The sequence below is a fragment of the Cygnus olor genome, chromosome 4 (genome assembly GCF_009769625.2).
Source record: "Cygnus olor isolate bCygOlo1 chromosome 4, bCygOlo1.pri.v2, whole genome shotgun sequence".
NCBI classification, from domain to species: domain Eukaryota; kingdom Metazoa; phylum Chordata; class Aves; order Anseriformes; family Anatidae; genus Cygnus; species Cygnus olor.
The window spans coordinates 37,338,057-37,354,284 of NC_049172.1; the positions used below are offsets into that span (position 1 = coordinate 37,338,057).

Sequence of the window (16,228 nt, forward strand, 5' to 3'; positions counted from 1 at the left end):
AAACAAGCTCGGGGGCTTGGTGGAAGTTTTCTGCCACACGCCAGTGATACTGGTTAAAAAGCAGCAGGGAGCTGCAGTGCTGTACAGCGGTGTTCAGCTTAGCACAGATCTTTAGGGGAGGGGACGGAGGAGGTGAGAGCAGTATTATGTGCCTCCATGTGGGATTTGATGTTTCTCCTTCACACTGGTCTTCGGGTGTTGCCTTACCTTCCACATCACTGTTAGCTGGCACAGACTACCCACGGGTGGTAATTGCCCTGTGAGGTTGCTGCTCCAGTGGGATGGAGAGAAGGGAAAGTGATGCCTCTGCCTGTGAGGCTCCATGCTGTGCAGCCCGGTGTGCTCGCACAGTTTCTGATTAAGGTGGCTTTGTTAAGAAGGCCACATCTCTGCAGAGGGCCAGCACAGAGCTTAGCATCCCGCGCGTGCGCAGCTGGGACCATAGCCACGTGTGCACAGGCCATGTCCTTCTGCATCGTACACCAAACAGTGCACACAGGACCGAGAGGAAAGAGAAGGGTGCAGCCTTCTCACAGACTCCCCCTCTGAATGGGGATGAGATGACGAGATAGAGATTTGCTTGCTTGTTCTACTCACGGGATGAAAGGGGGGGAGCAGGCCCTCTGGGATGGGAGAAATAAATGGGATCTGGGTTGTGGGAAGAAAGAAGGTTGAGGACCCCTAGGTTAGGGCAGGGGTGGGAGCTGAGTGTCTGGGATTTTCATACCAGTAAAAATACTTTAAAAATTGATAAAATCTTTCATTTTTTTTGTCCTCTATTGTTCTAGTATCAAGGATGCAAGTGTGTCCTGAAGGAGTTCACTAGAGCTATGACCTCTTTGCTTCCTCTCCTCCCCACTATTGTTTCTTGCCTTAGCTAAAGAGGACTGCTTTTTTTAGCCTGGTACATAAGCAGAGGACTTAACTTTTGGTGTGGTAGGAGAAGATTGTAACATTGCTTTGGTATTCTTCTTTTAACCTAAATTATGTTCTTCTTTTAACCTAGCTTGTATTAACACATTATTTTTTATAATATTCATACAGCTAATTTGGTTGCTTTCTGGGACTTGTCTTGCTTTGCTATCATTTCTATTAGTTATTTTTCTTGTATGTTAGCTCCTAGCTTCTCTTCTTTGTTAGCCTTTTTTTGTGATTTGATTGTGTTAGCATCATGCAAACTGCCTGCTATTTTTTAGAGTAGATATATTTTTTCCTCATTTAAAACTGATTCTCAATATGTTTGCAGCCAAAGAACAGAGAGCTAATCAAATGAAACGATGTTAATGAATTTTCTCCAAAAATTTTAGTGTCAACAACACGTTTCAATACGAGTAGTCAATCAGTTGTATTGCAGGTATTTTTCAAAAAACTTATAGAAATTTAAAAAAAAAAAAAAGATTTTCAGAGTAAATAGTAAATTCTAGTGATTAATTTTTTAAACATCTAATTTAAGACTCTTTAAAGGAGTCAAACTGTCAGAAGACATTACTGGGTGTTTTGTGAAAGCAAAAGTTTCATGACTGTATTAGGCACCAAAGAGTTGGAATACTCCATTTGTTCTCTAAAATTTGGGTAGTTTGGAGTGTACAGACATGTTTTACAGTTCTGTGACTGTGGGTCTGTGCTCCCCTGTTCAAGGCCAGGTTGTGTTGGGGTTTGGGGGGGGGGGTTGGTTTGTTGTTTTTTTGTTCGTTTGTTTTGTTTTAATCTGTCTTCTCAAATTGATCAAGGCATAAAAATGAAATCAAAGAAACTTCCTAATTAGTTTTTAAAATTTGCTGTCTCTAGTCGTCTTAGTGACAAGCACCTGTCACAAGGCTCATCAGCAGTATTTTTTGTCTCTGCAACTGGTTAATATTTTTTTCTCTTGTTTTCTTTTAAGCTTCAAGAGACAGTGAAAAGGAAGTTGGAAGGCGCACGTTCACCTATCAATGGAGAGCAGCAGAATGGAGTTTGTGATGGCAGCTTTTCTCCAACCAGCAAGCGGATACGGAAGGATGTACCAGGCATCGAGGCAATCAACAGCTTGCCTAATAATTTGCCTTTGCCTGCTGCTTCTCCTCTTCACCAGCTTGACATGAAAGCGTCCCTGCCCTTGCAGAACAGTGGAACTCACGGTAGTGGGCTAGAAGACTTGGGTAAAAACGGCGGGCTTTCGGAGATAAAGCTCCCCGTTAATGGTTGCAATGAGCTAGACGATGGTTTTAACATCCTGCAGAACAAGGAGCTAAAGCAAGAGCCTTTGGATGACCCTACCTGCATAGATACTTCAGAAACATCTCTTTCAAATCAGAATAAGCTTTTCTCGGACATTAATCTGAATGATCAGGAGTGGCAGGAGCTAATAGATGAACTAGCGAACACTGTTCCAGAAGATGACATACAGGATTTGTTCAATGAAGACTTCGAAGAGAAGAAGGAGCCAGAATTCCCCAGGCCTGCCACAGAGACTCAAGAGAGTGCAAGTGTTAAAAGTGATCCATCTCATTCCCCATTTGCTCATGTTCCATTAGGATCTCCCCAGGTGAGGCCTTCGTCTTCTGGTCCTCCGTTCTCAAATGTTTCCACAGCCTCTAGTATAACTTCCGTATCCAGCGCTCCACCAGCTCCAATCCAGGCAGGCTCACCAGCAAACTGTGTTGTTCAATCACCTCAAACTCCCAACCAGGCCCTCACGCCAGGCCAAACTCAGACGCGATCTGGAAATGGCTATCTTATGAATCCAGCAGCAGCAACTGTGGCAGGATCAGGGCCTGGGCCTGTGAATATGCCAACTACGGACTTGTCTCCAGCTGAGCAGCTCAAGCAAATGGCTGCACAGCAGCAGCAAAGAGCCAAGCTCATGCAGCAGAAACAGCAGCAGCAGCATCCAAATCAAGCCTCAAGCTGGTCACCTGTCGGCCCTCCATCTAGTCCGTATGGAGGACCTTTCAGTGCAGACAAACCAAATAGTCCAATGATGTATCCCCAAGCCTTTAACAACCAAAACCCAATAGTGCCTCCTATGGCAAACAATCCACAGAAGACCACAATTAATAACTACCTCCCTCAGAATCACATGAATATGATCAATCAGCAGCCAAATAACCTGGGCACAAACTCGTTAAGCAAACAGCCCAATATGCTTTCTTATGGCAACACCAAACCTCTGACCCACTTCAATGCTGAGCTGAGCCAGAGGATGACCCCGCCAATGGCAAATCCCAGCAAGAACCCCATGATGCCATACATACAGCAGCAGCAGTCCCAGCAGCCCCAGATGCAAGCTCAGATGGCACACCTGAGTGAGGAACAGAAACGCATGCTCATCATGAAGCAGAAAGGAATGATGAACCAGCCCATGGCATATGCAACACTTCCTTCCCTCGGTCAGGTAAGTGTGAATATGCGATATGCGGAGAACCAAAAACTGTCTAATATTAAGGTTTAATAACTCTTTGTATGGTCTCCTCATCTTCTTTCTTCTGGAAAGTATGGAATGTCATTGCAGGTGCTTCTTGGATTTTCATGTGATATTGGAGCTTGATCATTTTTGTGAAATGACTGAAATGATGTTGCTTTATATTTAAGAAATGTTAAATGACCGTTTTTCTGAACCGGCACTCTTTCCCTGTGCTTCTACTGATGAGTGCATAGGGCCACTTTGGAAAGCTTTGGTTCTGAAGTTACTTTCCTCCTTGGGGAGTTTGCTTCCTTTTCTTGTTACATAAGATTTGATGATTTTGGATCCCAAACCACTGTATAGCTTAGTTTCCACAGTATAGTTACCATTATAACACAAAGATGGAGTGGTTGGCCCTTTCCTCTCGGGGTGAGGATCTAGCTGGCTTTAAACAGTGTATTTGGCATTTTGGCTCAGGTGACAAAGGGAAGGGCATTTTGGGTGCTTAATGTCTTTGGTTTCCATTGGAAGAAGTAAACATAACTGAATGCTTTTAGTGGTTCTTGAACCATGCCTGAAATTAGATGATTTATTTCAGGACTTTCAAGAAGTCTTCAGCAACCTCGAGTATTATAATGTTGTAAATCTGTAGAGTCTTCTGACTTACTTTCATCAAGAAGCTAACTTGGCATCTGTCTCGCTTGTATTCCATGGTAACCTCTGGTGTAGCAGCTGCTAGGCTTGTGGAATAGTTTGGAATGAGTTAATAATTGGTTTGAATAATGGTTATAGTAACACCAAGCAGCCCTATCGCCACCTAGGTCATCTGGGTATTCTTACTTGAGCAGGCTCTGTAAAGATCTGCACGCTGGCGTAATGCAGAAGCTAGAGAATAAATCTTCTGAATGTTGTTTTAAGGTTTTTTAAAAAGAATTAAAGTTAATAATCAGTTCACAAAGTAGGTGATGCCTTCGCAGAAGTTATGTGCCACCAAAACATGTCAGGAATTCTGATATAATAGTACACTAATAGAGTTGTTGGTTGATAGTTTTAGTGTAACATCATTTTACGAATTCAGCTGTTTCCACGCCACCTACAAGGAGTACTTCCTTCTGAGCATGGTTTAACTGTGACTCACGCTGTAATGCATGTAGAAATACAGAAAAAAAATGTCATTTCTTCAGGCCATAGAGCTTGGGAATCTACCAATAGGAGGAGCAGGAGCTTTGCCAGGTCAGAGGCCATCTCATATTATTTGAAATGAATTGCAAAACCCTTCTGTTTATGGTTCAGGATGTGTTGTGACAGCTCAAAGGTTCATACTTCTATTTTAATTCGGCTTGCCTACTGCTTTAGAAATCGCCAGTCTGAAGCCTCTTCCTTTTGTGACGACTTATCTAGAGAAATGCTGTGATAATGACATAAAACTCACTGTAATCTGAGCTACAGATTTGTCAGGTTGTAATTGAGAGGCATGTAATGTTTGGCCAGGCTGTCTAATGCTTTATAGTTTCTTTTCTTTGTTTTTGTTAAATCTGTTGAAGTCAAAGATCATCAAACAGTTGAGAGGAGGAACTGCTTATGTGAAAGAGTTAATCTCATCCCCTCCATTTCATAAGTTGAGAAATTCATGTTACTATCTCCCTGCAGTTCTGCAGAGTGAACAGGAAGTTGAGATTTCATATATCTAATCTCACTCAGTTCCTTTTTTTTAATGTAGAAAAAAACTAGATGTTTGGATAAAACTAGACTTTCTTCCAAAGCCAAGACCAGATATTAAGTCATTTCTCTTTCTCGTAAAGAAGAAATATAAGACAAAACCCCATTTTGTTATATAATATGTGCAGTTCACATTTAGTGACCCAGTTGGGATGAAGGAGCCTCTTGCTTGCATGTAGATGTAGTAAGGTCCCTTCACTACTTGTGAAACCCACTTGTCTACCCAGAAGGCATTTTGTTTGGTAAGGAAAGTTGAAAAAATGGATTTCTAACTATAAAGCATTTCTTCATTCCTTCCCTTCCTGCTTCCCCGAAAAGCATTTCTCTGGAAAATTGGAATGCTTTATTGTTGCGAGATGTGCTTGGTAGAAACTGATTGGTTTTGCAAAGGTGGTAAAAAGATGTGTTGATATTCTTGCATTGAATCCAGACTGATGCAGATTATCTGATTCCACTACTAGCTGCAGGATGTGGACGGTCAGAGTTGCCAGATCGTGTATGGAAAAGAAGGAGATTGAACCCTTCAGTTTAAAACACATTTCTGAGCGTAAGGGGAATGTATCTTTCAGTGAGTTTATCGTTTCTGCTTTCATTGTAGTTTTGGTCTTTGACATAGAATTGTAAAAGAGTGTGTGTGTTAAATAATCATGAGGGTTTAACAAATGGCATTCAAGGGGAAAAAAAGTTCCAGCTATTCTATGGTATGGTTAGCACTGACTGTGTGTTTCTGTCAGGTGACTACTGCAGGGAAATGCTCAGGACCCAAAAGGTGATTTAGGGAACATCAGGCATGTATGAAAGACAGTGCCTGGTCTTATTTTCTGTGTTCTGCAAAATCCGAGCATGGCTGGCCGTGTGTGTTTGTATGCACACGCACAACATACATTAATTAAACCTGCATCCATTTTGGCCGTTCTGCTGTTAATGAGCAGAGCGCAGTCATGGCTACGATCACGTAGCATACTTTAGAGAGACGCCATTTTGTTAGTTCAGCTGGGACCTTGCAGACACGCTGTGGAGGTCACTAGCCTGTGGCTGTCCTGTGAAAGTGTCCGTGAGTGACTGGTGGTGGGGTTTGTGTCCTGGGGTTGCTGAGCCAGGTGCTCTTGTAAGGAAAGGTGAGCAGCTGGAGAGGAAGCCATTTAGCTCGGTGTCTGGACAGGCAGAGTGCTCACTGACCAGCCTCATAGGCAAAACCAGCGTCCAGTAAAAGTGGAATTTCTCTGAAGGCTTTCTGCAATGCCAGCACTGAAACTATTCCTGTCAGAGGTGGTAGTCCTTCGCTTCACCACATGAACCAGGACCGGTGCTGGTGCTTGTACCTCCTCTGCGCCGAAGCTGATCAAAGCATACGCCCCGCAATGCGAGCGCCTCGATTTTATCCTACAGGCTGTTCTCCTCAAAGGAGCACTGGGTGGGGTATTCTTCTCTTTTGCCACAAAACAGATACTGGTTTGGATTTTTAAGGAGGGGATTTTTACAGCGTTAGGCAGAAGGTAATTCAGACCACTTTTGTGGGACTGACCGTAAAATCCGTATTCAGGTCCTGACCCATCTGCGCTCAGCAGGTCTCCGTCCTGCTACCGGTGTTCCCTCGTGCCCTACTTTTCTCCACTTGGTCAGGCTTGTGCTTGGAAATCCCCACTCCTAGCCCTGCCCCACATACCCTAATCTGCCCTAGAACTGGATATTAGCTTGTGAGGAGGCGGCAGGTGTTGCCCCTTAGCCTCATCCTTTTCCTGGGTGCTTCTTGCATTCTTGCTTAGCTGGGGCTACAGGCATCAGCACAGATTTTCCCTGGGGCTGGTAACTTCTAAGGTGTCTGAGGACTAGAGGTCTTCTGCTGTTCTGTGCTTCCTGTGTGATAGTGAAAGAAACTGGATTCACACCAAGATGGAACAGGGGCTTTCTTAGACTTGTATGTGATTTAAGAAATAAAAGCAAGCCTAAAACAACCTTCTCTCTAAAAATTTAGACCTTTGTTTAACCTAAAATGTTCCATTTAGTTTTTGAAGGTATTTGTAAGGTTTAATGGTAGTCTTTTTTCTTTCTTTCTTTCTTAAACCAAAAGTAATTTCAAATTGGGGAAAAGTGAAAACATTTTCTTTGGAAAAAATCAGAATCATTAATTGTGCATGTTCTTGGTTCCTGCTGTTCAATATGTATGCATAATGGTAAGAGCCAAATGGAATAGATGTTGAATGGCTGAGAGAGAATTTGATGTTTGGAGCCAAGTGAGGGAGGGAGAGTAATGAGAGGTCAAAACAAAACAGAATTCTCTGTGGGTGTAAGAAAAATAAAACTAGACTGCAGCTCTTTGCCTGCATGCGACTGTGAGGATGCTGCAATTATCGTTCTTATTGAAACCACTAGTTATGTTGTTTGAAATTGGAGGGATGTGAATGAAGAGGAGAAATGACACCATACTGGTAGAACTACCTTCAAATTCTCTTTTCTGTCTTTTGTTTTAGTCTTATAAATTGAAGAAGTGTCATCTGCTCAGTCTGTTTTTGCATGTGAAGGATAAAGGGAGATCTGTGTCCAGAGAACATTTCTGAAATGTAATAGTCTTTGTCTTTTCCAAGTGAAAAGGTGTGTTTCTTGCTGGAATAGTAAAAGAGATTTTCTGCTTTCCTGAAGGTTATCTTTGGGATAGTGAGAAAAAGAGATTGTTGATGTTCTGGGTTTTGTGTTGTTTTTTTTAAGCCTACCTGAAAGTAAAGAAGAAAGTCTACAGATCTGTATTCACTGTATGAAAGTGTAGCAGAAACAGAACTGTCTTACTAGATTTTAGGGGAAACAGGCTGGAATGGAAATAATGACTGACACTTTGAGGATCACTTCCTGAAGAACTAACAGAGACACAGTGAATGCCTGTCTTTGCTGTGTTTGACTTATAAACATTGTTTTCTTCAAAAGATTTGCACTGGAGTTCAAATGCAGTGCCTGCCTTTTATAAATGCCAAAATTTGCTCCCTAGAAGTCAGTCTCCCATAGATTCTTAAGGACAGAAGGGTAATGGAAATGAGAGCAAGTGGATTCTTGCCATCTCACCAGGCAATTTATAAAGGCTAGCCTGGCCTTCTAGTACTTAGCTTTCCAGTATCATTTGCCCATCTTCTTGTGAAGGAGGTCATATTAGCAGAAATCACAAGAAACAAATGTTGGACAGTATTTGACTAAGATCAGATCTCCACAGCACAATCCTAAAAACAAACAAGCAAACAAAAAACCTTTAGCTTGCTGATATTTCCTCATTAACTGTCTTTCGAGACCTGTGAGTATGTACTTTTTAACCTAATACATGGTTTGTTGATTCCGTATACCTAGTGTTTTTCTCTAATAACAAGTTTTTCTCTAGTCTAAGCCTTGTAAAATCACAGTATAACTGCACTGCTCCCATGTCCCAACTGAATTAATAATCTTACCGTAAGAAAACCATGGCTCTCTCTGGTGAAACCTACTTTCCTGAAACCATGCTGACTGGTATTCCTATTTTATCCTCTGAGTCACTGCTGATAGAGAGCTGAAAGAAATTGTTCCATTGTTTTTGCTGGAGACGTGTCAGAATAACCAACCTTTTCCTCATTTTGAATATCACAATTGTAGTGGCAAGTCTTCAATTCTTAAAAATTTCTACACTTTTCCAAGATTTGTTAAAATACGTTGCTGTGTGATTGGCTTCTGGTCTAGTTTCTTGAAGACTGAGAGCATGAGTTATTCTTGTCCATAAATAAGTTGTCCTACCTTACTTCTAGAAGAAGAAATTGTGTATTTCTGACTGTACAAGGAGTATATTTAATGTCCTCTACTTTGAAGTTAGCAGAATAGCATATTACTTACTCCTACACAATCTGGATTGCAGCTAAAGAGCAGTTTGCGCTGTTGTTCAGCTAGGCCTGTAAGTCTGATGATACAACATGTGCCAACCAACACTCCATAAGTTTCATTAGCTACAACTGTAATGTCAAAGCATAGTGATTTTGAAATGTCGATAGCCAGTATTATTTTTACTTAACGTGCTACCCCCTCCTGCTTCTTTTTTGCTACTTTTTTCTTAGAGGGCAAGTTGTCATCATCGATTTAAGTTTTCCAGTCTTGTAACCCATTCCACATGCTTTCAGCAATACCAGCCACAATCCATTTCTTGCTGCTCACAAGCCTCTCTAACTCTTCATCTCTTTCATCCAAAGTCTAAAGAGTTAGGTTTCCATCCTGCGCAGGTCACGTTGTCTACTTAGTGTTAAACAATACAAAAGTGTCTACTTTGTTAAACAATATTTGTCCTTGTGTCATTTCTCTAAGACTGTGACGGTCCCTAACTTTACGTTTTCCTGGAGACTAGACTTACAGAGTACTTCTCGTTCATTTATTTTTATTTTCCTTCCATAATTCCCAGGTTTGCCAGCTAGCTTCTCAACATCTCAGAAATATTTACTAGACCTTTATTTTAGAGGAGTCTGTATTCCTATGTTTACTTTCATGAATATATAAATCCAAATGTCTCTAAAAAGTCGGTTTGTGCCCTATAACACTGCTGGTCCGACCTATTCAGAAATTCTAAAATTGCTTTAAAATCATGAGCTCTTTCAAATAATACATATTGAGGGTGGTTGTAGCAATTGTCTTCCAGTTTTCCAAACTGTTAGGATTCTTGTTTTCCTACTGTTCTTTACCCATACAGGACAGATACACTTTTTAAAGTAAAGCCTTAGTTCTCCTATACCACCTTGACTCAAGGAAGTGAAACTTAAAGGAAAATATGTAAAATCTTACAGTAACATTGCAAGGTAATGTAATACTTACAATTTTCCTTACCCTTGGTTCAGTGTCACCTGTTCTCATGCTGCCCAGCCAGACAGCTAAGGTTATGGTGTCCATCTCTTCTCCACCCCTTCTCCCCCTCCCCTGCTCTTTTTGTCCTCCCCCACGATCCACCGGTCTAAACCTCTTTCTTGGAAGCTTCTCCTTAGCTGTGTTTGTATTTCTAGCACGTGTCACGCAGCCCTTTTAGAAAAGACACCTCGCAGGAACAAATCACATTGGTTCCAAGCGGCTGTCGACAGCGAGGACGAGGGTGAAGTAATTGCTCGGCACAAAGAAGAGCGTGTTTATAAACGGCTTCATCTGCCACCAACAAGGAAGCTGTGCACGCGTTTCTGTGTGTAGTGGCTTTATTAGACGTTGCAGTTAACAGGAGTAATAAAATCATCACCAGCTCCTGGCCAGATTTAACAGTACAGCCGCGGGTCTAGGGAGGCCTCCACTTCGTCTCCATGCCAGGAGCACGAGGAAGATCTCTTCTTCCTTCTAACACTAACCGCCGCTGAGGTGGGTGGCTGGCTTTCCCTCGCCGGTAGTGGCAGGCAGACAAGCCTCGTCACTAATTTGGGAATAGAAAGGGCTTTGCTGGAAGGCCAGGGGCCGTTCACAGCTGTCCGCCCATTTCCTGTGCAGCGGGTAATTCAGGAGGGCGATACCTTGCAAGTAAGCCAGCTGTGAGCGGCAGCAAACACGCTGTACTGTGCTTCACAATGGCCTTCTGCTTGCTTTGGCTGTCGTGTTTGGGCTCTGAAGGTACCGAAACCTACCATCTTTCCACAGAAGAACCATTTAAAGTGTCTTTTTTTTCTTCCCCACTACCATCTGTAAAGATCCATTTATAAATAAAGAAGTGATCGGTCTTCATTAGGCATGTGGCGGCGAGTTTTACATCGGTGAGAGCTGGACGCTTAGAGCTCGCTGCTCTGATTGTAAGGGGTTACCTGCACTGCCTTCAGCCTGCATTTCCACCCTGACCCATGCTTCCACGCCCGAGGGTCATTTTGTGTCTCTCCGCTGTTGTTAAATTCAAAACTGCCTTTGGACTCCGCTGTCTGGCCGGGAACAAACTGTTGGTAAATTCCTTTGCTATAGGAAAGCCTCTTCCAGATAGTCTGGAGTTTGTTCTTCAGTGTGAGTATATTGTCCTCGTCTTTCCCAGCCTTTGTAAAGAAAACTGGAAACTGGATTTAAAATTAACTCTCTCTTTCTTTCTCTTTCCATCTCTCCATCTCCATCCCACAGTAGGGGTCTATATGAACTGAGCTTTTAGTCCAAGCAAACTTGTAGATTTTTTATTAGTATCAGAAGAAGAGATTCACTTTGCACACAGAGAGATTCTTCTGACCAGAATGGCTCTCGAGTAAGCAGTACCGTCCCCTGCGCTCCCTTTGCTGCAGGAGGGATGGGAGGACTCTGCCGCGTGCGTTTCCTTTGGTTTCTGCTCCCTGCCACAGACAGTGGTGGTCTCCCAGCCTGCTTTTTTTTTCAGGGACCCCTGTCCCTGCTGTCTGACTCTGTGGCAGTGCCTGCGTCTTAAGGAGCTTGCAGCAAGCAAAACTGTTTATCAGACGATGGATCAATAAGGGTTCAGAGGTTACAGGGTATCCTGTAATTAAAAAGCCTATTTTGAACTATTAATAGATTGTGGTTACCTTAAAAACAAGCTCCATCCTGTTCTTTTTTTTTTTTTTTTTTCTCTCCACGTTTCAGCCTGCCTTGTTTTTTTCCATGCTGTGTAGGCTCCTTCCCTTTGCCCATAGCTCTGCTCTCAGGAAAGGCGCTGCGAGGAGGGCTGGGGAGCTCCTGAGGCTAAGCATCAGGCCGGCTGGGGAGCAGGGGATGACACCACTGCCATCCCTCCCGATTACACGCGCTGACAGCTTCGTTTTGGGTAACGCAGTGAAGTGCTCAAAAATCAGAAATGCCACAATTGAAGTTGTCCACAACTATCTGTGCTACTCTGGAAGCTGCAAGAAGTGGCAGAAGGTGAAAAAGGATGCAGGAAGAAAAGCTAAAACATACGGATATTGTACGGGAGGCTGAGCGCTGCCGGAAAGATACAGCTCCCTGCTGTACCATAATCCCCGGGCTCCTTAAGTGTTCCCAGTGATGCCGAAGCAGGCTGTTTATCCAAACACATGAATAAAGTTCAGCTCTTTTGCCTGAGGAGGAGGACATCAGTAAATACCGATTAATGTTCCAGCTAGGAGCTTAGGTCCAAATAATACTTTTGAGAAGAAAAGTAATCGGCTGAGCTTTGGTGGCTCATTGTCACTCATCTTTGTTTACTGCAATTCATGGCTTTCAGCCTGTTAGCAGTCCGAAATTGTGTAATACCTCTTGAAAGATAGTCCCAGTAAGTGGTTAAGAGTGCAGATTTGGAGGCCTGCGTTCAGGAGGTTCTGCCAAATCCCAGCTGATGCATCTCATTTGCTAAAGAATGTGGCTTCTGCGCTCTCAGCAAAGATTTCATTCCTCATGGGCAGTGGGAAACCTGCCCTTGCTATGTTATTGTTCAGCAGCTCAGCATTAAGTCGGGGACAGCCAACTTTGTTACTATGGAGAGAAGCCAGTCTGTTGGCTCCTCGGTTCTTCGTCCTCGTGTCGTGCTTGCATACATGTATTCTTGGGTCCTCCTGCCCTTAGTTAGCTTCTTTCCCTGTGTGTGAAGAACACTTTGCATGTACCAGCCTGCAAGCCTATCTTACACGTTGTGAAGAAAGCACCCATCCTGTGTCAACACATCTTGCCAACAGGTGGCTTGCTCATTTACACCCAGTGGGAGCTTGTTAGCAACTCTTGCTCTGCAGTAAGAGTGGGAGCTGTCGAGGCAAGGTCAAGTATCTCGTAAGAAAGCAAGCCCACGTCCAGCAGCACTGTCACAAAATCATGTTTTAATGTTTTACCTCTCTCTTTTTCACTTCTGTTTCACACTTGTGCAATATTAAAGTCTAATCCTCGCTTTGGCTGCTCATGCTAGCAGCCTTCTGTAAAATCTGCTCTGCCAAGTTCTTCCCCACTAGCTAAAATCTCAGGTTTTTAAAAGTAGTGGCATACCTGTAACCTGTCGTTTGTTTCCTTATGCTATTTGGAGAAACTTATGCTATTTTGGAGAGAAAAAAGAGAAGCAAAAAGATTTTCAAAGGGTCAGCCTAGAAAGCGTTTAAGGTCTGCCCTGAGAAGATACCTCCTCATCTGCTGTGACTTTCCTTACAGGCTTGAGAGTTAACGTTCTCAAAAGAATCTGCATTTTAAATTGCTTTTGGTACATAGTATTGCCTAGAGAAAGGAAAATTCACGAGATTGCCCAATAGGCACGGTCTAGGGAATTATTTTTCCAGTGTGTACTTCTCTCCCTCTGAGTCCGGCAGGTTTTTTTTTAAGATCTGCCCTATATTACATTTGTTCCTTTTCTCTTCCCCTGCTACTCCACGAGCCATTTTTCTCTCTCTCCCTCTAACCTCCCCCCTCAAGCTTGCCCTCTGTTTCCCCTCATTCAGCTTCTGCTTCTCTGCCTCCCCTTCTTGTCTGCTTAATAGCACGGCGCTGTTTTTTGGTATTGTCATAGCGTACAGGAAATAACTGAAGACACCATGGCTTTGTGTGGCCTGTGTACCTCTGGCTGATGGAAATAGGATGAAATATTTGTTGTCATATTAAATGTTTTTTTAACCAGTCATGAGACAGATGAAGGACTGGGGGATCTCAGATATAATCTCGCTAATGTGGTGGCACCATCCATGTGATAAATCTGGCCGCTCCACCTTCAATCTGCCCACTAATCCATCTCAACCAGGACTTCAACGTTCAAAACTATGGAGCAGCCCTGCTGGGTTAAGATTGCTTGTAGTATACCCTTATTGTAGATGGCTGAAACAAAAAAAAAAATGTGCGTAGGAGTTTTCTATTGTTGAATCGCTAGTGGCATGTAGTTTCCCACACCCTGAGGTTTTGCTTCTGGCAGTAAATTAGTTTTATAAGCCCTAATATTCTTATAGATGGAAAAGTAATTTCAAGTGATTTTTGTTGTGACTTTTAAGTTGTGTTAATGATACCTTCTCTCGCCCTTCACGTGGCGTGAAACTGTTCTCATCGTTTGAAGATAGCTTCACTGCTCCCACAAAGTGATGTGTAAAACAGAAATATTTAAGGCCTTTCAAGACATTTCTGGTATAGTTAATATGTATGTCACAAAGTACATAGCGTGCATATGGATGTATAGTAAAATTTAATGTACGTGGTTGTTCTGGGGTGGTATTTACCTCCTTCATTTCATGTTACCATGTGGGGGTCATTAGGCAGGTGTGCAGGACGGTACCAGGCAGCCTGCATGCCTCGGGCAGAGGAAGCTCTGAATTTCACCTGGAGATTTCAGAGATGAGAGAGGTCTCTGGGTTTGCTGGAGCAGAAGTTTCTGTTTGCACTCGCCCAGTTCCTGCACCTGGTTTGCACGGGGTTGGCATCCTTGGTGCTTCCCAGTGCTCCAATGGGAGCTAAAACCACAAAAAAAGCAGTCCCTGACTCTGGTTGCATACAGGGTGTGCTGCAAGGGTACTGCTGAAGGGACACGGGTGTCACCTACAGACGGGCTCACAGTTTGCTGGAATGTCAGGAGACCTCGAGAGACCTCCCAGCACTGTGACCAAGACCTTTGTGCGTGCTCCAGCATTGCAGGTTAGGGCTCTGCTTTCCTCTCCTCCTGCTCAGGACCTCTGCTCTGGGCACAGCGTACTGTGTCAACAAAATGCAGAGCATTGATGTAGACAAATGAGCTTTCGTTCACGCTCCCGAAGAGCACGTTCCTCTGGATGAAGCGCGGCCGTTTGGAAAATCCTCCTAAGCAGCCCTGACATCCAAGTCCTGCTGAGGATGCTGAGCCGCGGGGCACCGCGTTGTTTTTAAGGCGGTCTTTTATCACCTCACAGATTTTTTTCAAAGCCAAAAATGCAGGTTATTGCGATTGATTTTCAATTAATTGAGAATCACGTGGTCTCTCTCTCGCCCTCATTTTCTTTACCTCTTGCACCCCTTTTATTTTCCTATTAATAGACCGTGCGTTGCCTTTTCAACTTGGCGAGCGCTTTCTCACCTACACAGCCCTAGTCAATGGGAGCGCTTACGCAAGGATTGCACGGCCTGCCCCCTGTGTTAATGAAATTGAAGAAATGTGTGGTTTTTTTTCTAGTTCTTTAGGATTAGATTCATCTTTTTCAAAGGCTTTTTCTGGCCTCACAAAATTAGATCACTGCTACGTAAAAAACAGCCCACTGTGATCACGGCTTAATAGCACAATGCCAGAGCTCTCTTGAATGTTGTTCCCATCTCTTCAAGATTAAGTAAGATCCAGTGGGCTGGACCTTTCATCTGCATAATAAAGGCCAGCGAGGCAGCTTGTAAATCCTTTTTTTCCATCTTTATGCCTTGCAGTTTGGGACCTGAAGGCTTGAAATAATTTTTGCTTGCTAAGAAGAAACTTTCTGTAATACATGTGGAGATGCCATTATGCTAATTAGCGTTGTTAGGAACAATCAATGCGTGCATGTCATCCAACAGCAAGCGCCGATCCCCTCACAATCAGCAATTTATCATGCCTTGCCAATGCAGCAGGGCTGGGACTATTTTATTCAGATAAATTTCTCATTCATTTAGTCAGTAAATCATGGTGCACTTCATGATAGTCATTTTTAATGTGATTGCATTTTGTTAAGTTTTAATCACGCATAATGGATTTTATCTGGCAATGAGGTCAACCGGTAGCCTCTGCCATTTGTATCTTACCCTCCCGGCAGGGAGAAGTGTGTGGCCGTAGCCAGGCCGTAAGGATCATTTAGGCTGGAAAAGACCTCTCAGTACCAGGCTGGGGGGAGACGGGGAAATCCAGGAGGCTCAGGAGGATGAGCTCTTAAGAGTGGTTTCAAGCAGCTGATGCTTAGCTGAGCATTTACCCCAGGTGCTCGTGCAGTGTGGATGTGAGGCCTGGAACCGTGGGGGTTTTCTGAGAGATGGGCTCTTTGCCTTGGCATCTTCGTCTTGAGTCCAAACTCTACCTTCTGCTGAGGCTTGCTCGTTCTCCAGCTGGTGGAAGAAGTCCTGTTGTGTTGAGCTGCAGAAGGAAAGTGCCCTGAATCCCCCTTGCAGTTTCAATGCAATGCTGCTGTTCTTGCTTATTTTCTCTGAAGGGCTGTGGAGAGTTTCTACTTGTTTCATGTGTGTGGTTTGATTTTTGAAGCAGGCCACGAAGGGCTTTTTTCATGCTTTTCTCTTTTGGCGGTTTCTCTATGCTTAAGTCAACCCCTTAAGTCA

The 16,228-nt window shown here is 43.4% G+C and overlaps 1 protein-coding gene across 7 annotated transcripts in view; it reads left to right on the forward strand.

The window, feature by feature from the left end:
• The window catches only part of MAML3 (mastermind like transcriptional coactivator 3), a 222,218-nt gene that overhangs the window by 136,666 nt on the left and 69,324 nt on the right, over positions 1 to 16,228 (forward strand). For all 7 annotated transcript variants that reach the window (XM_040556111.1, XM_040556112.1, XM_040556117.1 and 4 more), the window contains one exon: positions 1,883 to 3,373. In XM_040556111.1, coding sequence (XP_040412045.1) covers positions 1,883 to 3,373 — 1,491 coding nt within the window. The remainder of the gene's footprint in view (positions 1 to 1,882; positions 3,374 to 16,228) is intronic.